Source organism: Lytechinus variegatus, chromosome 12, assembly GCF_018143015.1.
Source record: "Lytechinus variegatus isolate NC3 chromosome 12, Lvar_3.0, whole genome shotgun sequence".
Classification (NCBI taxonomy): Eukaryota; Metazoa; Echinodermata; class Echinoidea; order Temnopleuroida; family Toxopneustidae; genus Lytechinus; species Lytechinus variegatus.
The window spans coordinates 16,728,573-16,752,736 of record NC_054751.1 but is presented as its reverse complement, the minus strand read 5'-3'; the positions used below and the strand labels follow the sequence as shown (position 1 = coordinate 16,752,736).

Below are 24,164 nucleotides of genomic sequence, written 5' to 3'. Positions count from 1 at the left end.
CACCGATCTCGCACTAAGTCCTTAAACCACAGTTTCACTGGAGAAAGTGTCAGGGAAGCAAAAACCATCTTGGACTTACAGTGAGCTCCCGTTCTCCGGACTCCTCACTGATGACAGGCCACCAACCCTTGAGACGCTTGGCCTCAAAGAGAGACACCAAGCTGACTTCTTTTCCCTTGGCTTCATTGGGTAGCTGCTTGAGGGAACAACTCCCTGCCTTCTTGACGGGGTTGGGCATACCGTTCAGATTTAGCTCAATGGATCCTTAAGAGAACAAAGAAAAATAATTGCTATTAAAAACATTTGCTTAAAGCGATACTGTTGAGGGTCCGAGTCTGAGAAGTTATTAAAGAACTATTCCTCTATGGCATGTATTCTGAAATCTGGTTTGTTCAAAGCTATGGCATATTAATTTGTGTTTGAGTAATACATGTAGGTAGCCAAGAATATTTTTAAAATTCCTTCTCTACGGCCTTTATTCTCAAAAGAGGTTTCAATTGCATCATGGTACAAACCATGGACTTTGCATATTTTTGTACCAGTACATAACTATGCTTACTTCATTGCGCATACTAAGAAAATTCCAATGTATGTATAAATGTATGCTTTTGGAAAAGGACACCTAATAGAAGCACGACAATACAATTTAAAAAGTCTGTACAGTCTATGGTTTTATACTATGGTACATTTGAAATCCCTTTTGAGCATACAGGCCTATGAGTCTCAAGTTTACAGTGGGTGATTCATAAAGCTGTTCATTAGATACGAATGACTTTACGCACGACTGGTGATCCTTTCTTGTGCTATGCAACTTCCCTATGTAATTGAGTTATGACCTAAGAACAGGTTCCAGTTGTGCGTAAAGTCGTCCGTAACTTTAGGAACAGCTTTACGAAACACCCACCTGGGGCCCGTTGCAGAAAGAGTTGCGTTTATACGCAAGTCAAAAATCAATCACAAGTCCCAAATGCCCGCTGTTGATTGGTTGAAAATCAAGTTGAGCATGATTTTTAGAGTTGCGATTGATTGCAACTCTTTCTGCAACGGACCCCTGGGCTCTTATCTTCCTTGGCCACCAATAGCTTCACTCTGTGATCTATAAATACTGTAATCACTCTGTCAAAATTGTTTCATTGTTATATTCTTGAAAGTGTCCAATATCAAAAAATTATAATAAATGAAGAAAAAAAATAATAAGATAAGACATAGTTTACAGAAGAAAAGGTTACATGCAGTATCTGTTAAAGTTATGAAATGAATACATCAGTCAAAGTGTGAGCCTGACCTTGGTGCACATGTTCATGTAGTTGTTACGGGGCATGCTAAACAGAGAAAATAGCAATGTCACCCATGTAGATTTTACAATATAAAGATAAATTCTTGAAGAAAAAAACGCAAGACAGCTTTTAGCCCTAGGAACACTTGGAACAATACATCGTACAATGCAATATTGAATTAAGGGGCAAAGACTTGAGCAATGGCGGCACCTGCCCCTTTCTGAGGGCATCATTTGAAATTCATTATATTGTATTGTGTCTGACTTGTATCTTTCCTGTTCAGAACATTGTCCTCGTGTTCCACTCAAGATCAAGAATTAAACTGCAAATTGGTCCAAATCGTTTGAATTGAATTAAGGGGGCTACCATTCTCTACTTGAAGATCTGCAACATTAAAGGTTGAATGCATGGAAAGTACATGTAGGACATGTAATAATGTCGGTAACACATTGAGGTTAGTAGAAATCAAATTCATATGATCATGTGATCCATGGTAAGGATGTGTTCAGGGTATAGGGTTGGGCTCATGATGTTTAAAACCTATGCTGAAAGACAACCACACTCCCCTCTCAAATCTACTTACAAGTAATCATAAACCATACTCATTTCTTTACAGACGAATAGTTACACACAACAGAAAAATATAGAATTGAATGTTGAGATTCCAAAGTAGTCATTAAGAGAGAACCTGACAATAAATTTTTCTTAAATCTTCGAGGGAGCACACATGAATTAGTGCAAATAAAGCAGAAAGAACACTCGAGTTTTCCTTTAATACACAAGTAACTTCGCCCGACGAACCCAACAAGCTATCAGGTGAGAAATTGTCTATAAACACCTGACTTAATTTTTCATTAAATTCATCGAGGCGGGATACATGAAGTACATGTATGCAAATAAAGCAGAAAAAACACTGAAGTTTTCCTTTAAATAAACAAATAACTTGGACTGACTAACCTAAGAAGTCATCGGGTGAGAACTTGTCGTTGTCCCAGATCTGAGCTATAAGAACAGGTGGAACGTGAGTCTCAGTCTTGTCCAAACTCCAGAAATGTTCCTAAAATGGACATAAAAATGAAAGGAGAGTATATTCAATAAGTGAGTGAACATCATTTCTTGTCTACATTTGCCATAGATGTTCTTATTATGCCTTCCACTGGGTTTGGCAATATACAAGTTATCACTTAACATTTCAAGATGATACAATTACATGTACTTTGAATCCAATGCATTATAGCACAATATTTCTTGTCAAGACACTATTCCAAAGAAATCATTTTCATTTCTTTTGTACTCTTTCTAAACTTTATGTAAGAATTTGAAGAACTGATACAAAAATAATTTCATTATACATGTAAGAAAGACAATTGCCCATCTAATTGAAGTTATTTGATAATTAGAAATTTAGCCTTAATTTGCTACACATCTTGGCAACAAATTTAGCATCTCTTTCAATTATCTTTCTAATGTAATATGGCACCAGAATTACTTTAAATGATATTAGTTGAATTTCATCAATTGTAACCGACATACAATTAGAGAAACCGATCTCTTTTACAATTTCCAAATTAATTTCCTTTACATCTAATAGTTCATAAAAAAATCTACTTTATAAGATGAGTTTACTTCTTTAAAAATATTGTACTGTGTCTTATTTCACATTATTGTTTTGAATTACATGTACACTAATCAGTAGTCCACCTTACAGACCCATGCCCTTTAGCACTAAAAAGCAAATGGCAATTTAACATTCCAATGTTTTATAATAAAAAAAAAATTGGCACACTACATCCCTTCTCCAACAATTATTTTCATGATAAAAATTAAATAAAATCATGTATTGTTAGGAGAAAAATAATCAATATATCTTTGAGCCAGAAAATTTACAGTTATGGCTCTAAATCTTATTGTAAAGGTAAAATGAGAGGAACAATTTAAAACAAGTTTCATCAAAATCGGTTGTGAAATAAGCAAGTTATGGGAGTTTGAAAAGTCTTGTACTTTCTATGGGGATCCATAAACTGGCAAAAGTGCTTCAATAGGCTGATTATGTGGACAAATCTCCATTAGTTTTGTACACAAATTATTTCAAATTATGTCCTCCTGACCTTGATATATGTGGTGTGAATTATATTTTCCCATGACATATGTTGTGCTTAGAAGGAGGCAAGGTGCAGTTTGAAAAATAGCAAGGAAATATCTGAAAATTTGTGTACAAAACAAATAGAGATTTGTCCACAAATCAGTCATTTTGTTCTGTGTGTTTGCTACTACTACTTTTATTATAATGATCGATTAATAATTTATCAAAGTTATTTTCATAAGTCCATTACAACAGAGTTTTTTAGTGATTACACTTACAATTATGATTAACCCAGATATCTCATTTGATGATCAAGAAGACTTACACTTGGAATTCCCAGAAAACAAAATATTAACCAACACACCCAACCCCTCCCCCCAAATAATAATAATAAATAAATAAAAAGAAAATGAAAAAATTGTCCCAGAAAAAATATTGTTTCCACAATTTAATGAATACCTGAACAATTCACTAAACAATTTGCAATTCACAAAAAAATGTTAAAAACATTAATATAATTGCATAAGATGCCCTGATCTGACATCCACAGTAAGTTTTAATCTATCATATTATTAAGTATATAAACAAATACTCTTCATGTACTCCCACTTTTAGAAAAATGTTTAACATATTGGGAAAAGGAAATGAAAAAAATTGGGAACATAATTATTGTCAGTATCCAGTGCTTTAGGAGAGCAATAAATGCTCTCCTTTCCTTAGAAGTTAAAACTATACAATGATACTGATTATTCAATAAGCTAATATTAACATTCAAACATTCAATCAATTGATTCAAGATTGAATACAGATTAAAATACTCCTACTTGAGGTATTATAACCTACACATACAATTTTGTTCCAAGATAATACATTCCAAAAACCAACAAGAGTTTAAAATACTAAATAGGTTCATTATTGCGGATTGAAATAATCGCTAGAGGGTATTCATTTGTCTCGCAATCTACTATGGTCAACAAGGAAATTCGTGATCACTCTCGCAAAAAGTGTTCACTAGCTTACAAGTTCACGAGCTTTCGAGTGCCATAGCAATTCTTTATCAAGTGACGAAAATAATCTGATATCGTTCTCTATTTATACTAATGTCCAGGACCGTACGCACGAACACGAGGACAATAGGTGGGCACTGATCCGTTGTGTGATTGGTCAGGCGTTTCACCAACCAGTGCGTCGGTGTGCGATGCGGCCGGTAATCCGTATATGCAAATAAGCCGGGGTATATGCAAAGAGTTTACAATGTCATTATTGACCCATTGAATACTTAATTCTCTTATTCATGTATCTTTGGTGTTAAGAGGATATAAGAGGAGTTAATAGCTACACCTCTGTCCTATTGCATAAAACTTACTTTAAAGGTCAAGTCCACATCAGAAAAATATTGATTTGAATCAATAGAGAAAAATCAGACAAGCACAATGCTGAAGATTTCATCAAAATGGGATGTAAAATAAGAAAGTTATGACATTTCAAAGTTGCTTATTGTGAACAAAATAGTTATATGAACGAGCCAGTTACATCCAAATGAGAGCGTCGATGATGTTACTCACTCACTACTTCTTTTGTTTTTCATTGTTTGAATTAAACAATTTTTTCATTATTACGAATTTGATGATTAGGACCTCCTTGCCTAAAGCACAAAATGTTAAAATAATGGAATTCCACGTGTTCAGGGAGGAATGAAACTTCATTTCACATGACAAGAAAATCAAAACATTTCATATTTCAAACAATAAAAAACAAAGGAAATAGTGAGTGAGTGACATCATCAACTCTCTCATTTGGATGTAACTGGCTCGTTCATATAACTATTTTGTTAAAAATAAGCGAAACTTTGAAATGTCATAACTTTCTTATTTTACATCCAATTTTGATGAAATTTTCAGTGTTGTGCTTGTTGAATTTTTCTCTTTTCATTCAAATCAAGTTTTTGTTGAGGTGGACTTGTCCTTTAATGGTGTAACTTTGCCATTATGGTAACCATACTGGAATCCTAGATTTTGATTGGCTGCTGAGCCACGTTATCACGGTATTTACAATATAGACAAAGACACCATGACAATTAGTTTTGATGCAACACGGGCATATCTGTATGTTAATTGTATTAAATGCTTTACACTGATATCAAATAAATTAATAAAACATTCAGATAATAGCAATATTACAATAATAATAATGATATAGGGTATTTGTATAGCACACATATCCACCTTGTTAGGTGTTCAATGCACTCCTATATTACCAGGGGGGTGTTTGAAAAAGATTTAAGTATGACTTAGGTCGCACTTAAATGTCGACGCGTACATGATATGCAACGCGCAATCTTATTGATCAATACGCAGTAGTGCGCGTCCTCTTGGCATGATCTGACCAATGCTGTCATGCCTTTTATACTGCGCGCAACTAGACATTTAAGTGCGACTCTAAGTCATACTTAAATCTTTGTGAAACACCCCCCTGGATAAGCTGGGCTACCGATTCCGGTGCTCACAACTTTTTGAGGAATAACTTTATGTATACCTTTTTTATACCATTTAATTGCTCACAATCATCCACCAAAATACCTACCAAAAATCCCTGGAGATTTCAAAAGCAAAACAAACAATTTGCACATTTATTGATTTAAATAATAATAACAATAGGCATTTATATAGCGCCATCTATCTAGAAATATTCTATTACAAGGCATGTTGTTATTATTATTATCCCGGCTTTAGCTCGAGCTGCCTCTCAGTGCTCATGCATTCAAGGAATAAATCCTGCCGGGTACCCATTCACCTCACCTGGGTTGAGTGCAGCACAATGTGGATAAATTTCTTGCTGAAGGAAATTACACCATGGCTGATGATATAACTGTAACTAAGAAGCAATGGACTACAATTCATATCTTCTAAAATGAACTTCTAAATCATCCAGAAAATTGTTTAGAATTTATTTGAAACAACAACCAACTTGGGGATTTGACTAGATGTCTGGAATTTATTCATTGTTGGGTAAGAGCCTTCATCAGCTAAGTATTCAAATTTATACAGTGTTCAAATAAAAACTGTTCTTGACAATCAGAAAGCTTTCACAGAGGGGGGCCTGGTATGGCAACAAGTAAAAGTAACTGGATTTCTAGTACTAAAGTCCACTCATACATAACTAGCAGAACCCAACAAAGCTCATCATTTAATGCTTACTGACTGATGCATCAATTTGTCTGTTAATAATATGTTTTAAAAAATGCCATGTCCTGTAGCTGACAATACAATATACTTCACATTACTTTTTTGTTCATGAATGTGGATCCCTCTACTCAAAACTTTATATTTTGAGTCAGTTTCTTACTATCTCCCAAACCTGGCAATATACTTCTGAAAATTCTTGGTGTATACTTGCTTTATAATAAAAAAAACTAAAATAAAATCCCTTACATGGTAAGGGTGAACCTTTACAATGAAAAGGTTGTAGGAAAAATATTTAAGAAATAATTGCATGCACATTAATGGGAATTTTATATATCATATGCAATCATTTAGTGTAAAGTGCGTGACCATATTAGTGCAGTGTAATATGCATTGGTACATGTACGTAAGGCATATCTCAAGTTATGATGGATAGTTGTATAAGAATGTGAAAAACATTGAAATTGGATTGGGTGTAGAAAACAATCTATCAACCGTAAGGATAGTTTAAACTGATAAAATTCAAACAGTTGGTGAGGTCAAAAATAAAATGACAGAAAAGCGATGAATCATTAAATTATAATTTGGAAGCCAACTCTAAATGGAACCTTACGAATCAGATAAAACAAAAGTGGCATAAAGAGTTGGGAGGGATCAATACTGATATATTATGATATTATTATGATATATCTAAAGCACTTAAACCCTTTTTTATGTTTCTGATGAAATATCTCTATTCTGTTTAAATGTCTTGGTCATGGGAGCAAAACCTTGAGTTTAATTTCTTTGCCAGCACCTCTATTTTGTCAGGCTTGAATAAGTTGAATACAAGGATATAAGGAGATAACAGGAATAAAACATGTGAGGTTCATTCTTAACATGACACATAACATCACCTCTGTAAACAACTATAAAATGGAATAACTGGGATATGTCATTTTGACATTCACTCTAGTAGGCCAGCGACCTGTTGCGTGAAAGTTACTTTTAAAACATTCCATGATATCTGCTATTGAATTCTTGATTTTGATTGGCTGTTGAACATCCTTACCAAGGCAGTTACGATTGGATATCTATGTTACCACGAGAGTAAGTTTCATGCAACTTGGTCCAGGTAGCTCTACACGATTTGTGTGTATCATTGTGGACCGATTGAGAAGCAACACAGATTGGCAAAAAATAATTGCAGAAAAAATTATAAATACCTTCTTCTTGATGACTAGGACCTGTTCAGGAGGAATGTACTCGATGGGGAAACAGAATCTCCAGTTGAAGTTTCCTTCACCGTTCAGTGACCGGTAGTGGACATCGGTCTCCTGCTTCTCATCCTCACCGGCCATCCAGCTGAATTTTGAAAAATCAAAATGAATGAAAGAGAATCAAATGAAAGATTAGTTTTAGACTGCAACGGCAAATGATCATCCTAAATCAACATATTTAATCAAAATTTTTGATTAATTCTCTTTTTTTTAACTACACTACAATTTTTTCAGAATCCATCTGTGATTTAGTGCAACTGCAACTTTTGAAGAACACCAGTAACACATATTCATGCATCAGACTTTCCATAAAAAGTCAATCATTTTACACATCTGACCACCATTTTTCCCTTCCTTACTTCACTTCATGATACAGTTAGAAATGGCAGGGGGGATGACACAAACATATTTCATGGGGTTTGCCTAGATGATTTATAAGTTCTAGCTACTGTATAAAGCCATCACCTTTATGGTTTGGCCGAGGAATTTTTTATCCTACCCCCCCTCCAAATTATACAAAATACATCCAAAATAAGATTTGAAAGTAATACACATTCTTTCACCATTCCTAGATTGCATTAGTACCTTTCATAAGTACATAGACAATATTATGAGGAAAATTATGAGAAATACAATCCATAAAATGAAAACACACTAGATATGTCAAAATGTCTTTTTTTCTCAAATTTTGATTTTTTTTGTAATTCACTGTCACAAAGGGGTTATGTAAAAGAGAAAAGGCTCTTACCCCTTGACGTAGATGTCACTCATCCTCTCTCCAGTGATGGAGGTTTCATCCAAGATAACATCTTTAGCATTCCAGACAACGCAGCGAACAACGTACCTAAAAGATAGAAAGAACAAAGCAAGGACACAATTATAAACAAGAGAGAGAGAGGGGTAGGTCTGATTTTTGTTATATATGGTAGGCCTATTCTGATTTCATGTATGATATTGTTCCAAAGCTTATTACTTACATTACTTGAACATAAAAACATATGGATGGATTGCAAAATGTTGTGCTTGATTTTATTCCTCTACCTTTCCGAGGGGAGTTGGGCTGTATGTAGAAAGAAGTGTATGGGACTACGCTGCAAATCTGACAAGATCCTTGTGCCAGAACCTATCACAGATACTTCCAATATGAGTGCAAAGAGAAGCAATGAAACCATTTTCAATGAAAGTTCTCCTTTCCCCAACATTTGGAATTGAAAATGTTTGAAGAAGAGTTACTAAAGCACATTCAACATACAAAATTATCAGTTTGGACTAGACACCAATGCCTGTGTTCAATTTGACAGTATGGTTTGAGAAAGCATTTTTTTAAAGTATTTTACTTGGATAAGCAAAATGCTTGTACTCATATTCAATTCACTTCTAAGTATTTTATTTTATCAAGCCAACTTTAAGCAATTAAAACACTAATAACCACTATGTCATAAAGAGTAAGCCAAATAATGCACAATGGATGTATCAGTCTGTGCGCAGCATGGTTGCCTTTGCTTGTACATTGTAAATTGCACAAAAGCCAGACTGAAGCCAAGTAGGCGGCCGACTTCGATTAAAGCAAAATACTTACCCAAAAGATGCGATTGAATACCAAAGATGGATAAATATTTCACACTTGAGCAAAATACTGAGTATAATACTCAAAATTCTTGCCTAAGTATCAAATTGAATACGGGCCCAAATCTTTTTAAGAAGAGGTGTAAAGAAGATACTACAGTAAAGGATTCACTTTATGAGGAATGAAAAACAAAGTGGTCTACTGCCCTCTCTTGACAGCATATGCTCATCCGATGACAAAAATATCCAATATCTCAGTCTCAAAACACTGACTGTTTGATCAATTTTGACACCGTAGGAAGGTCAATGGTTTTCTTGAAATGACTCCATTGTCTAAAAAGTACACTAAGTCTAATCCAGGATTATATGCAAGAGTACAGGATTGATCCTGAAGGCAACAAGAATAAACTTGTCAAATGTTAAAGATGGGTGGTCCTGTTCTGGGCCAACACATGCCAAAGGATGAAAACGTGGTGTATTGTGAAACCACTACCCTTAAGATCAGAATTGGCTTCAGCTGATAGGTAATTTAAGACACATTGGGTACACTTTTCATGTTGTAGCTCATGCTTCAAATCCTACACCAGAATAATAATAATATAGGATATTTATATTGCGCACATATCCACCTTGTTAGATGCTCAAGGCGCTCCTATATTACCTGGCTAAGCTAGGCGTTCATAGCGCACACAGCTTAAAGGTTACACACGAAGAAAATTCACGAAAGTGATGATTATAGACAAATTATATATGGATGGAAAGGTATTGTCTTTTTATACACAAATATATCACTAAAAAGTCTTATAGATGTCGTGGAAATGCAAGAAATGAAATTATTAGACACCCTTCTCAGCCCCCCAGACCGACAATCACGCAGCCGAAAACGGTCGAGAATAATGACATCACACAATCGACGAGCTCATCAGCTCTCTGTGCATCATGCACTGAATCACCTTACTGACCTGTTCAATATCTTCCGAATATACCGTTTTCTTCATGTTATGTGACATTCAATTTCTGTTTTCGACAACTTCAGACGAAACGTGAATCAGAACTGTGTTCCTTTGCCCGTTTTTATTGAATTGTGGACTGTAAAGACCGATTTTGTCTACTGCATTCGTCATTGTGTTGCTCCACTCCAGTCAGTGAGTGATCAGGGTACCGGTAGTCACTTAAGAACCAAGTTTGAAATGATACTCGTAAAATTACGTCACTCTCGCCGATGAATATTCATTAGATCGTGGTCGTGCGTGTTCAATACACACTGAGTGCATGCATGCAGAGAGTTTGTATTGAACACGCACGACCACGATCTAATGAATATTCATCGGTGAGAGTGACGTAATTTTACGAGTGTCCTTTCAAACTTGGTTCTTAAGTGACTACCGTGAGGGAGTCGCTGCCCAAAGTAGGCCTAGAGAATCTAACTTGAAAATAAAAAGCAGCAATTAAGAAGTAAGATTTAATAAATACAGGACTGAACAGAATCTCACATGAAAATAAAAAGAGAAAAAAGAGCTGGTAGGAACGGGGAAAGAATATAATTGAAAAAAAAAAATCCCGAACCAAAAAAAATCAATGAGTTTCGAACCTGGATCCCCGCACTCACAAATGAACTACGTGCGTACAGATTTGTCCACAGAGAGTATCTTTATCGTTCCGGGTTCATAATGATATATATACAAAGTGCGTTCGCTGCTGTTGCCTCGCAATGCTTCGGCAATCCAACTGCAATTCCAATCATTTCGCGATGGATATTGCCGTGTTTTTTTGTGGTTCCTGAACTTGCTACGTAATTAAATTTCATAATTTTTATTCAGTCGTGAAGACGAATGTCTATGTTTTATATTGATAATAATATCAATGTGGTGCAAGCATGATTTCTAAGTGAAAATATGCTTTGTTTATTCACGTATATTTCTTGAAAACAAATAATTTTTTCTAAGCTAAATATCGGTTACCAAAATATGTTAAATGTGCATTTCATTTTACTGTTCAGAAAATTCAAACTTTTATCTATGTAATAAGACCAATCTTGTGAGGAATAAACAATTCTAAGAGCAAAAAACGCTGATTGGAAAGATCGTCTTCAATGGGCTGCTGTCAGCTCAGCTGCTCACTGCTCTTGGTGTGACGTCACTCAGCTGGAGCTCGCCAGAGGACGGACGAAGGCAGAAATATGCCATGAAAATAAGTCATTTTTGAGAGCTGATTTCTGCAAACTCTAATCACTATATTAAAAAGTGAAGTTATATATCTGATTAGTAATACTTCCCCTTTATAATGATGACCACAAAAAGACATTATAAAATACTTTTGATTCTTCGGTTGTCTACTTTAAGGAATTACTTCCTACCGGTACCCATTTTCCTCACCTGGTCGAGTGCAGCACATCAAGGATCAGTTTCTTGCTGAAGGAAACTACGCCATGGCTGGGATTCGAACCCACGACCTTATGTTTCAAAGTCCGAAGACTAATCCACTGGGCCACAACGCTCCACATGGAGAATGGGTACCTGGCAGCATTAATTTCTGGAGCACATAGGTCTACACGGCCAATGAGCTACAACTGGGGTTATAATGCATGTATACTATTTCTTCAGCATAGCAGAGAGTACATGCATGTGCCAATATATAATTGAAATATATGTATGTTCTATTTAAAAGTATTCAATTGGCAAATTGAAAAATTTCCCACTATACATGTAACCCAGGACAATAGAGGATCAAGTGCAACTTACTTCTTGGGTTTCCTCGGTGTGATGTCACAGGGAGGGCCCGGTGGCCCCATGGTCATGGGGAAGATATCCACCCACATCTGCAGCTTGCCCTGTTCAATGCCCGGCAGCAGAGGGCTGTAGAGCGGGCGTGTCTCGATGTGTTCCCTCACCAAGGGGAACTGGCGGAGTGCGAAGAGTGCCAGGCGCTGATCCTGGGGTCCCTCGTGCTCACTATGCATCTTGTTCGTTTCTGTGAACCGGAAAACAAAAGTCCAGCAATTGCTGATGTGGTTTACAATACACCATGTGGAGTGTTATAGAAACAGTGGATAGAGAAGAAATGGATAGGCGAGAAAGTGGAGATTTGAGAGTAGAGTATTCTTTCTTGAAAGTAGTCCTGAAAAGGACTGTAAACCTGAAGGAAAGTCCAGCAATCGTGAATGAAGATGGATTTAGAAATAGTAAAGATGTAAAAAAAAATATATATTGTGTCCATGGTTAAGTTTTCTCAGAGATGACTATTCACATCTTTAATGTCACCATCCTAAAGATGTGCTCACTAGCTTGGCTTATAGTTGCATGCCACAATTCAATGAACAGTACATTTCTATTGAATGCCCTCATACAAAAAATAAAACCATTTATAATTAAACAAAAATATAATAAATCACATAAGTAAATAAAATGAATTGATAAACAAATCTACTAATAAATGAAACAATAATCAGTCACTAGCAGTCCCCGTTTGCATAAAACTTTGCCAAACAATGGTTACTTCAAATGAATCCTTGACTTTGATTGGCTGATGAGCATTGTTACTATGGTACTTATCATCGGATGACAAAGTTACGATAAATAGTATATTTCATATACCTGGGCCAAGAACTACATCCCACCGCTGCCACCAGTAAATCAGAGTAACATGAAAGAACCCATATTTGGAAGTGCCATAAGGAACATCTTTGCGACACATTCTATTCCTCTTAACTTCAACTAAAATAAAACCCTAATTGCTGATTACTTAGCCAAATATAACTGTAATTGAAAGTTTTCTTGCAACACCCCTTGAAATTCATCATCTTTCACAGAAGAGAGCTTTGCATTGTGCCTTACCAAAGTCAGCCAAATTGTACATCTTGCCCTCCATGGTGAGTTTGGTGGATCCATAGAAGAATGGTCCAGGGATCTTCTGTAGCTTACAGTAATCCTCAAGCAGTTCTCTTGGTGTCTTCTGATCACGCCACTTGTTAGGGCCAGAGCTGATAAGAAAAATAAAGTACCAGATCTTTATTGCCATGTAAACCTGTACAATGGTACCTGTCTTTTCATCTGTAACTATATCTATCTGAATTTGTCTCTATGTGTCTGTTTCTGTATGGACATGTGCCTGTAGATATCCATGTATTGTCTGAATCTGCGTATGACTCTGATGGAATCTATGTCTAAGTACGTCTGAATTGGTCCATTTCATACAAAAGTTGATCATCTTTGAAGTCTACATCATCACATGACCAAAAAAGTTCATACTTTCTTTTGAAAATGTCTTTTTCTTTCTTCTTTCTATCAGGAGATAATTATAATTTACATTTACAGCAAGGAAACTTTATTTGGTATCTAAACAAAAAAGTATATATGAAACATCAAAATTTGAAATTCATCATCCTAGCATATCAGACAGTCATAACAATTAATAGTGAACATGAATAAACTATATGGAAAAACTAACGTGTTATAACTCTCTGGTAGTCCAACTGTTGCACGGAATTTGGTGAGGAATCGGTTTTCCAGATCAATCTCCGTTTCACCGATGATGTCATCTTTGCTCAGCAAGTCCTTATCCATGACGGTTACCTTGAGATCCTTGTGAACTGGTAAGAACGTCTTGACCTCAAACATCCTGAAAAGCGGAGAGAAATAACTTAATGATAGTTGCATTTTATTGGAGTTAATGTCCCCAACATGTTACTTGGGAAACATGTTTGGACCATGTGATTACAGCTTTTCTTAATATTTCCTAATTTCACACCTACCAATATCCATTCTTTAACCTTTCAATTTCATTTCATTAATAACCAGTTGCATGCTGGATAAGGTGAACCCTATACAGAGCATACAGGAATTACAAAATTCAGTAGACAATAGGTTAACATACTCTAATTATTTCAATGTTTCATTTATATACTTCATGCAAGAGTAAACAACTCATCTGAAATCATTCTCCACTCATCTTATCATTTATCTTCCTTGGATTATGATAAGTAGGACTTCCAATCTTGAAGATAATGTGTATCTTTTAAAAGAATCAAGGTAGTATGGAGTTTTCACACCTGATTTGTCAAATACACTTCATGACAAAGAGCACCCAAGAAGTCTTTGTGGAAAATAGGCGAATCAATACCACAGTTTTGTCCTGGACTCTGGACCAACAACATCTTTTTTTTCAATTCAATTCAATTTGGTTTATTACATATAAAACAGAATACAATGCTGTAGTCCGAAGACTAATTGCGAATGTTTACATTGAACATTATTTGACGGCATTTTCAATACATTTACTGTGTTCTTAAATATGTTCGGCGTTGCGGTGCGATAGCTCCCAAATATCACAAGGACTTATACTCACTTTCCAAAGACCGGGTTGAGGGTGTTTGGTATGTAGTCATCTTCATCATCAATCTTCTTCTTTCCAAGCTTGATCTTTAGGTAAGGATCAGCCTAAAAACACACACAAAAAAATTTATTTAAAGATAATGTACATTTAAGAACAATAAAGGTAAATTTTACATCAGGATGAAAATATGAATCAACAACAAGTATGTGTTTTGGTGAAAAGACAGTCAGAGAAGCCTCATAGAGACAGGTTATCATTATTTTTAGATGTGACTGACAGCTAGAGTCTTTGTCCTCTTTAATGTCTCTGAATGCCTTGTCCCAAGTGGTAATATTGTGGTTACCCTCAAATTGTTTAAATCAAATAAAGTAATTTATGCACTTGTGAGATATTCCACTGGAAGATAATTAGTAGTCTTCATTGGCGATCCCATTATGTCAAATCAAGTTCACTGCATAGTCAGGGCCCTGTTTCACCAAACTTGTAACCACTGTTAAGAGACTAGCTGCTGTTAAGCTAATGAAATTGTAACATATTGAATTGGCTGCGCATAATAAGGTACAGGAATAGAGTTCAATCTCAATTAAGTTTGATTTCAAATGCAAATATTTGTAAGAATTAGTCCAGTGATCAATTGCAAAGCTGCAATTAATTACAGGAGTTTATAATTGACTCAGGAACCTACAAAAGACATTCAACTGATTGCAAGGAGCATCTAAGGGCCCAATGCCAAAAGAGTTGCACAATCAGAACTAAAACGAAAAAACACACTTTATTTTCGACCAATGAAACACACGTTATTCGGATATTAGGCTTACTTTCTTGAGTTGCGTTTTAACCCAACTTTTACTGAAACAGGCTCCAAGTCCCTGTACCACAAACCTTAGTACTTGATCGTTGGGCTGACTTTTAAACTTGATTAAATAGATCATTATGCATAATCAAACTTACAAATCAACCTTACAATCAATTAATAAACTTTCTGTGATACCCTACCCAAATGCTACTTACCAATCCAGAGGGATCTTGAGGCTGGAGATCAAGGGCCTTGACAATGTAGATACGGATGACACACTCCACCGGTGCTGATGGGGGTAGGTGGCTGAACTGCTTTGGAGGCAGTTCGGCCTTCAGGTCACCGGGCAATGGGTAGATCCTGAAGAGACCCTGTGAGTGAAGACCGATCATTAATTCCATGTAAATATTGAAATAATGATTGGAGGGCATTCACAATTAATTACTAGGGTGCAGATTGTTTCAACATTCTGCCAAACATCATCATCACAATCATCACCACCACCACCATCATCATCATCATCATCATCATCATCATCATCATCACCACCACCACCACCACCACCATCATCATCAGAATCTTCATCATCACCATCATCGTGTAAATATACACTATACAGCATTATCAAAATATATTATCTTCATTTTTAGGGTTGTGCATGAAAAATTATTTGGCCAAACAACAAAACTTGGGGTTCAAAGGAATGTGCACATTTTTCTCAAAACAGTTTAATTAAGTAAAAAAAACTCAGAGGATCCCTGTACAACATGACAACACCAAGAATAATTAATGTCTGACCATGAAGGATAGCTGAGAGCACTGATACTGATAGAAACATGATGAAACATGAATATACAGTTAAAAACATGGCACCACCTGGTCAAACTTAAATGAAGCCATAAAGAGGTACATCATATGACTCACAGGACAAGTCTATACATGCCAGAATATATGAAGGATAGAACTAATACATTACTAAATTACCAATCCATTATTTACAGTTTTCACTGTGACTCTAAATTATATAATAACCTACTGCCTATTAAAACTGGATGGTCCTTTTAAAAAAAAAACTATGAGATTTACATAATTTAGTATTCATTGGGTTAAAAAGAATCGTGAAAAAAGTTTCTTGGGTATTGCTGTATTATTGCAATAACATTTTTGCAAAGATATTGATTCATCAATTCCTCTACTATATTTAAACATTTCATGATTTTAATATAAGATCATTCCCAGAAAAGTGGCCAAATCACAGTCTTCTACATAGTAACACATCGTCAAACTTACAAAAAAATAGAATTCCTTACTTAAAATACATAGAGCTTTTATGAAAATGGCACTAATCTTGTAGAACACTCTTCATCAAGATATCAGATTAATTACAGATTTTGATAGATTTAAATCTGTGTTAAAAACTCCATATTTCCACACATATTGTAGACACTACAGACACTATAAACATAGATATTTTTATACATCTCTAAGATCTGAATTGTCTTATAATTATTTTAAATTGGAAAAGTAGACCATTTTTCTTTCATGTTATGCACATCATACTTTCACTATTCCTCATCACATTACTAAGGAGTTGATACACAATCTAATCTAACAAGATACAATGTGTAAATCCAAGGCTTCTTGTTGCCAGGTAAGATTCTCTGGAAAAACCTAGAATAGTAATTTTGTCTCCAAAAGCAAAATTTATAGAAAATTAACTCATCTGATAGAGCAAATTCGTTTTTTGTCATACTGTAGAAAAATTTGAAGTTGTACATGCAGTTAAATGAAAGAAAAGAAACAAGGTTTTTTTTACACCATTTTATTCGGACTGCTTGGAAGTTACTCCAAGATTGTACAGTGTGCACATCTCATGCTTAAGTGAACCTCAAACTTCAAACCTTGATTTATCCTATATTTTTAAGCTCTCGCTGAATTTCCTCTGGATTCAATAAAGTACTTACGATGGTTATTATTAATCAATTTTGACAAGCTATGTATAATTTTCAAGCTTACGAAGTGCTTTTTCTAGCTCAATAAATTCCCAATTTTTATTTTGGGTGACTTATTGTTGGTTTTTGGGTGGATGGTCACATATAGAACTAATAGTAAACAAATGAAAGGGTATTCCACATTTCGGAACCATGTCAATGAAAAAGTGAAGTGACCATAAGCTCTTCCCTGTATCTCATGATTGATTCAAGAGATGGATAAAAGACATTTTTACCTTGAATTCTCCCACTCCGCTTGATTCCTCATCCTCGTCTTCCTGCTTTCCACGGTTCAGATCGTAGCAGTTGCAGAAGTCCTGGAAATAGTCGTTCGTCCCAAGAACTTCCAAAGGCTTGTTGTAGATCTGCAATAACAACATTTAAAATGTTTCAATCAATCAATTCTTGCAAGATATGCTTCAGAGACACCTCTTACAAAAAGGAAAAGAAAATGAGCCCTTTTGTAAAGAAGTTTGCCCCCCCAAAAAAAAAAATGCTTTCATACAGAAACATCCATGTTGACAATTATCAAAACATTAAGGTGAACAAAATAAAGATTGAAATCAAAGCAACTTAGAATGACTCTCATTAATTTCATTTCTGTCTTCAATTTGAAAATCATTTGTGTAGGACACGATTATTCCCATGTTTTAAAAAGCATTGAAAAATGTCAAAATTTGAGCTTTACTGATTTTCAATTATTTTGATGCTGGATTCTTAATTCAAGCATGCTCACCGAGATCTAGGCTTTGACTGTAGTCAGATTGAAAGCAAATTTAACAAAAAAATAATTCTACACTTTCTTTAAAAAAAATATTGATTCAGAACAACTAGTTTTCATATGAAAAGCCAAATAAAGATGTTCCTTCAAATAAAATCAGTCCACAAATGATTCCAAAAAAATATATCAAAACATATTTCTGAAAAGTAATCAATTTATATACATACCAATAAATCTTTATGTAATCCAAAATGCAAAAGTAAATTTTCCTTAGATTCAAATCCAATGTGTTTTCAGAAATAATTGAACAATTTCCTGTAAAATCTTGGGCAATACTAAATAAAAATGAAAAACCTTTGATATTTTGAGAAAGGACTGCCCTTAGATGAAGTATCCTCAAAACTGAGATAAAAATAATCTGATATTCCCATTGATGAATGTTGCAGCCAAATCAAAACACAATGAAACATGGCCGCCTTTGGCTATGTCTACTGCCAGAATAAACAGTCAGTGGTCAAAAATAGATTTCTCTGTGGTTTTCAAAGGTAAATTTGATTTTGGGTGTGCTTGGGGACCCCATAGGTAAATATTGTTCACTAGATTTTGTTTGAAATAATGTTTAATACACTGTGATATCAACTCTTCTTTTTACAGTTTTACACAAATTTTGAGACTTAAAAAAAAGTTATTTTATTTGAATAAAAGTAAAGGAATTGATAATTTAACTACTGATGTGCACCATCTTAAATTAAAAAAAAAGAGAAATACTGTTGGTCACCAAATTGAATTGAAAACCCCTTTTATTCAATAATTTTGAAATGAGGTGAGAAATCTTCTAAAAGATGTTAAAAACTGTATGTTTAAGTAAAACCACAATCCAAGATGCATTCATTAAAGAATGTCTGAATAAAAAAGATGAGATTAAAGCTTTTACTCCATCTGTTGAAACATATTTCATTAACGTTTCATATAAAGCGAGAACTAGAATAGAATTTATAAAATAAATTTACTTCAGTTAAAAAAATAAAATTAGAAAATAAATTATATGTTAAAAATTTCAAAATAAAAAATATAAACCAAACTTCACCTCTATCTTGTCATAGCCTCTTTCCAGATAGTCCCCACACTTCTCGGTTTCCCCAGTAGAGGCGTAATACTTGGACCACCAATCAATCTCGTCTTCAAAGATATCCTGCCACGGACAAATACCCATCGTGAAGAAAAATTGGGGTGGATCGGAAAAGAACAGAAATAAAACACAAAATTACAAATCGAATCAGTGAATTGATGTGAATGTTAACTCGAATATAATTTTTAAATGATGAATTCGCTCTGGTTGTGGAAATGAGGCTTCTAGGAGTAGAAATGATGTGAAAAAGTTGAAAAAATATGCTATTGGCTCCTGGAGAAGACGTTCGTGAATTTGCGAGGGAAATTGACGTAGCTCACGAAGGCGATTATGATGGTGATCTCTAAAGGTGTCCTTATATAATCAGCATCTCGGTCCGGTGAGGATGATAAAGATAAAGAAGAGAAGGGATGACCCCCCAGGTGACCCCACCATACCCTACCCCACACCACATTCTCCCCCTCCTCTCCCATAGATCATCCATACAACATCTCCATCTTCCCTCTCTTTGTTTTGAAGTGATGATGACATCCCCTTCCCTCCCCTAGCCACGCACCTGCCCCTTCAAACACAGACATGCTCAAACACGAAGTAAGGGTGACGCCGAGTGCACAAGTAAGGACGACCTTAATCTGATTTCAAAAATAGCCCGACGTGGATTATACGTTTCAGTATCAAGCCATATAAAAAAAATCCCGATCACCATAAAGAAGAACATAGAAAGAAAGTCATGGCACTTTGCCAATAATCTGACAGGAAGCAAAGTTGTAGTAATTTAAAATAAAGAAAGAAAAAAGGAAAAGAATAACCAGGGGCTTGTCGGAACAAGGCAAAAGATCATCCAGCGAGGTGATTGGTTGATTGTTCTTGGCCAGGGACTGCTTTGTTTACATTTTATTTCTATAAAAGAAAATCCAAAACAGTAGCATTTCTGGCCATGAGCAGAGCTCGAGTTCTGATTGGCTAAACAAAGTCAGCACTAGACTCCTCCCTTTGTTTACAAGTTTTATGCAATGAGCACATCTCTTCCCCCATCCCCCTTCGACCTCTCTCACCACAAATGATCCCCACCCTCTTCACAACCACCCCCTTCCCAACGACATCTGAAATGACCTTCACAAGACAAAAAGCAGGCGTTCGCTTCTCTATTCCAGATCTAGATTACCGAGTTACAAACCCTCAATCATGATCAACCCATCATCGTCGCATCGGGAGCATACTTTAGCTGACTTGTTCAAACATGTAAACAAAGATTCATCAAGGGGGTCAGACACTTAGTACTTCCTGTTGTGTCACGGAGTATGATGACTGCTACTGGAATGCCGTTAATGCCACAGGAAACTATCAAACTTGAACGACCTGGCAAAATCAATCTGTTAAGGAAGTCAACAAGAACACCTGTACGATCTTAGAAGCTTGGTTCACTTGCTTTGAGAGAAGTCGCAATTGACAAAGTGGATTGAAGCTAAAAATAAACATTTCCCTTTGAAAGCTTCCAACAAAACCAACATCCCAATGGTTTTCTAGTATATCATCCAAAATCCAAAGCAGCTGCTATTTTGATAAAACTGTTTATTCTCAACAACTTATCATGTATCATTACATAGAATGTTCGAGAGATTAACATACCTTACACTACAACATTTTTTTCTCCCAAATATCCCTACTGGACAATCAGCGAACTTGATTATTCCCGCATCCTTCAAGAATCTAAGTATGAAGTGTTCATTCAGATTAGCTAATCCCTTGCAAGGAAACAAAAATGTTGTCAAGTATTTCACAAATCTCTGAAGCTCATCCATTTGCCTGTAGTCGCACTTGGTTCAGTGCCAGTTGTAGCTGGTTTAATGCGCTTCATCCCGTCGCCATGACAATGAGAATCAAAACAAACTCCTAAGGTAGCGTAGCACACGACACTCTTTCTGGATGCGTGGAGGACACGAAGGAAGACATTTTGAGCTGGCCTCCAGCCAAATTAGCCAGCTCACTGCCAACGATTTTTACTCCTCGATGACAGATTTAATCAATGTCAAAGTATAAAACTTGTACTGGACTGGGAATAAGAGACAATACCGGAGAGATTTAACTTCGACCAGACGAATGTGGACCGGTTCAATCCTCCGAACAATAGAACGGAGAAAGACTCTGAGGTTTCGTTCCCTTGTTGAGTCATTGAATCATATTGATGAACATTTCAAGGAAATGCATGATACTGAAGAAATGCTTTAATTGCTTAATGTCGTAAAATTGCTACTTCCTCAGCTGTGCACTGAAATGAACCCTAAGGGTCTGTTTTCAAGTTCATGTCACATTATCAATGGTATCAGAAGTACCTACTGAAATTAAATACGATTGTGACACCTTTACTGAAGTACACAGATTATGATACTGATGATGTGGTGACGAAGGTGATGATGAAAATAATGACGATAATGAAGATGGTGGTGGTGGTGATAATGATGATGATGAAGAGCAACAGATCATTTAAAAGCACTCACACCCCAAAGAATGTTTTACCAATCAATTGCCATTAGTTAATCACCCGACTCCTGAAGGCAAAGAGTAGGACCCTCCACAGCCTCCTGGGATTTATAACCAAACTTGGTGGCATCCAGTGGGAATTCAAGGATCAGTCGGTACTCCTATTCAGATCAATTTTATTAGATTTTTGTCAAGCTTATACAAAAATCTTACTTTTATCTAAGATTTTCTAAAGCTTATAGAAACCAAATGTAACTGAACAATTAGACAACTGAACAAAGTTTCTAATGTTACCAACACAGATACAACACAGCAATCTTATTTTTATTCAAGAACAGTAATAGCAATAATAAAACAGTCTTATGCAGCACATACAGCACACTGAACCTTTTCAAAAGGTCTCAATGCATATCAGGAAAGATGGAAAATTGTAAAACATATTAATGAAAGCTGCTGGGAAGGTATTAAAAATAGATCTGTTTTCAATGTGTAAACAAAGACAGCATGTCAATACTCCAGAGCGAAAGATTTAAAATTGTCTTTATAAACATGCAGCAAATTGAAATTGAAATTCCATGTTTGATTATCAAAGTTTACATTACTTTGTCGAACCTTCTTGATTAATTGGCACAAAACATGATAACAAAGAGGAAAGCACAAAGATATATTCAAGGTGAGTTGCTCTCTGGAATCCAGCCAATCTTTACAGCTGTTCTTGGTCATCAGAGTAAGATATGGGAGGGGGATCAACAGAAAAGAGGATTAAAGAAAATAAAAACATATCTTTGCACGACAAAATGGAAAATTCAACCCGACAGCCAAGATCACTGATCCAGGGTTTTAATTTTGCATCCAAATAAAAATTTGGCTCCCGTCTTACGTTAATCCAACCCACAATGCATTGCGCTCTACTTGTGTTATGAAATGGGCGGAAGTGCCTTGAAATTGAAGCGCACCCTCAACCCTGGTTAGTTCACTACGTGTACTCATGTACAAGACCTAAGCTTTCTGTCATCACTAAAATGTGCATCTTTTACCACCAGAGGGACGCTTTAATTAGACTTGGGGTTAAAGCCTTATTTCATTCCATAAATTGCCAAAGCTACCTTGAACTTTCAAGTGAAAGAGCAGATGTCTATATAAAGAGGACAAGAAGGATTTTGCATGATGTAATCACTATTCTTATTTCACTCATCTGAAATATAGACGACTCTCAACTATCACTATCAAGAAAAGAGCATTTGGTTACAAATATGTCTTAAAATTGAGACTAAGCAGGAGAGATGGGCAAGCATCCATCGGCTGCGTGATTCTTAGTCATCATGAAGCAAACTTTTCCTTTCCAAAAAAAATTTCCAAGTCAGAATGGCCACGTTAAAACTGCCTCGCTGGCACACAGCTCCACTTGCCACGCCATGTATTTGTTTTTGTTTTAGTTCGGGGCACAGCAGGGTACATGTAGGTACAGTAAGCGGCATGTCAAGAAGTCGCGAGTCAATGGACGTAGTAAACGCGTAGTACACTCAGCTGTAGAGTGCGTCATACACATGTCTCGCAGCTGATCGGGAGGCTAAATTTACTGGGCTGGGTATTAAAGTAGAGGAAAGAGAGCAGGAAGCTATCGCAGTAAATATAGGCCAGTACCATTCAAAGACGCTTAAAGGGGCATGATTTCATGTCTACATGAGTCCCCATTCAGAGTTATAAAAGGCTATTTTAGTCTTCATGAGGCTTAGCCTGGGAAAGAAGCTCCCAAGATTCAGGTGCAGCAAAATGTAGTCAAAACAGGCCTAGATTTCATTCGTAACGTCTTACCATAAAACATTTCTCAGTCCTATCAAGGTCTCACTCAGAAAGACTCCTTATAATTAAAAAAATCCATTAAACATGCATCAGCCAATCAAATCGAAGGATTTCAGTAGCTTTAAAACTTTATTGTAAATTTGTTATTGTAACACGTTTTATGAAACGGGCCCCTGGTTTTTTACATAAAGAAAAAAAATAACAGGCCAATAAAGGTTGTATGCAAATATTCCCACTCCATTTACCAATATGATACAGATAGTTAATTCATATAGGTTGAAAATAAAATAAGTAAAAATACAGTTGAAGAAGTTCAAATACAGAAGTATATCTACTGTGAAATCGATACCATATGGCAAATAATGAGGAAATCGATTATTAACCTGGCTCATCAAAGAAATAAAGATAAGCAATCCCAAAGATGTAATAAACACTGACCTCACGTATTTTAAATTCAGACTCATTCAAAAGACCTACTCTTCAATGTCAAGTTAAAAAAAGTTGAGCTAGGCAAGAGCTGAATGGCGCAAAAACAGAAAGGAGCT

The 24,164-nt window shown here is 35.7% G+C and overlaps 1 protein-coding gene across 1 annotated transcript in view; it reads right to left on the bottom strand.

Annotated features, from left to right (window-relative positions):
- Positions 1–19,434, bottom strand: part of LOC121425317 (myoferlin-like) — a 56,561-nt gene extending 37,127 nt beyond the window's left edge. Inside the window, exons 1-11 of the mRNA XM_041621346.1 lie at positions 19,294–19,434; positions 17,722–17,850; positions 15,710–15,865; positions 14,711–14,802; positions 13,814–13,984; positions 13,201–13,346; positions 12,109–12,337; positions 8,550–8,645; positions 7,748–7,886; positions 2,235–2,334; positions 80–264 (exon numbers count right to left, since the gene is read on the bottom strand). Of these exons, the coding sequence (XP_041477280.1) occupies positions 80–264; positions 2,235–2,334; positions 7,748–7,886; positions 8,550–8,645; positions 12,109–12,337; positions 13,201–13,346; positions 13,814–13,984; positions 14,711–14,802; positions 15,710–15,865; positions 17,722–17,850; positions 19,294–19,419 (1,569 nt within the window). The 5' untranslated portion in view covers positions 19,420–19,434. The remainder of the gene's footprint in view (positions 1–79; positions 265–2,234; positions 2,335–7,747; positions 7,887–8,549; positions 8,646–12,108; positions 12,338–13,200; positions 13,347–13,813; positions 13,985–14,710; positions 14,803–15,709; positions 15,866–17,721; positions 17,851–19,293) is intronic.
- Between the last annotated feature and the right edge of the window lie 4,730 nt (positions 19,435–24,164).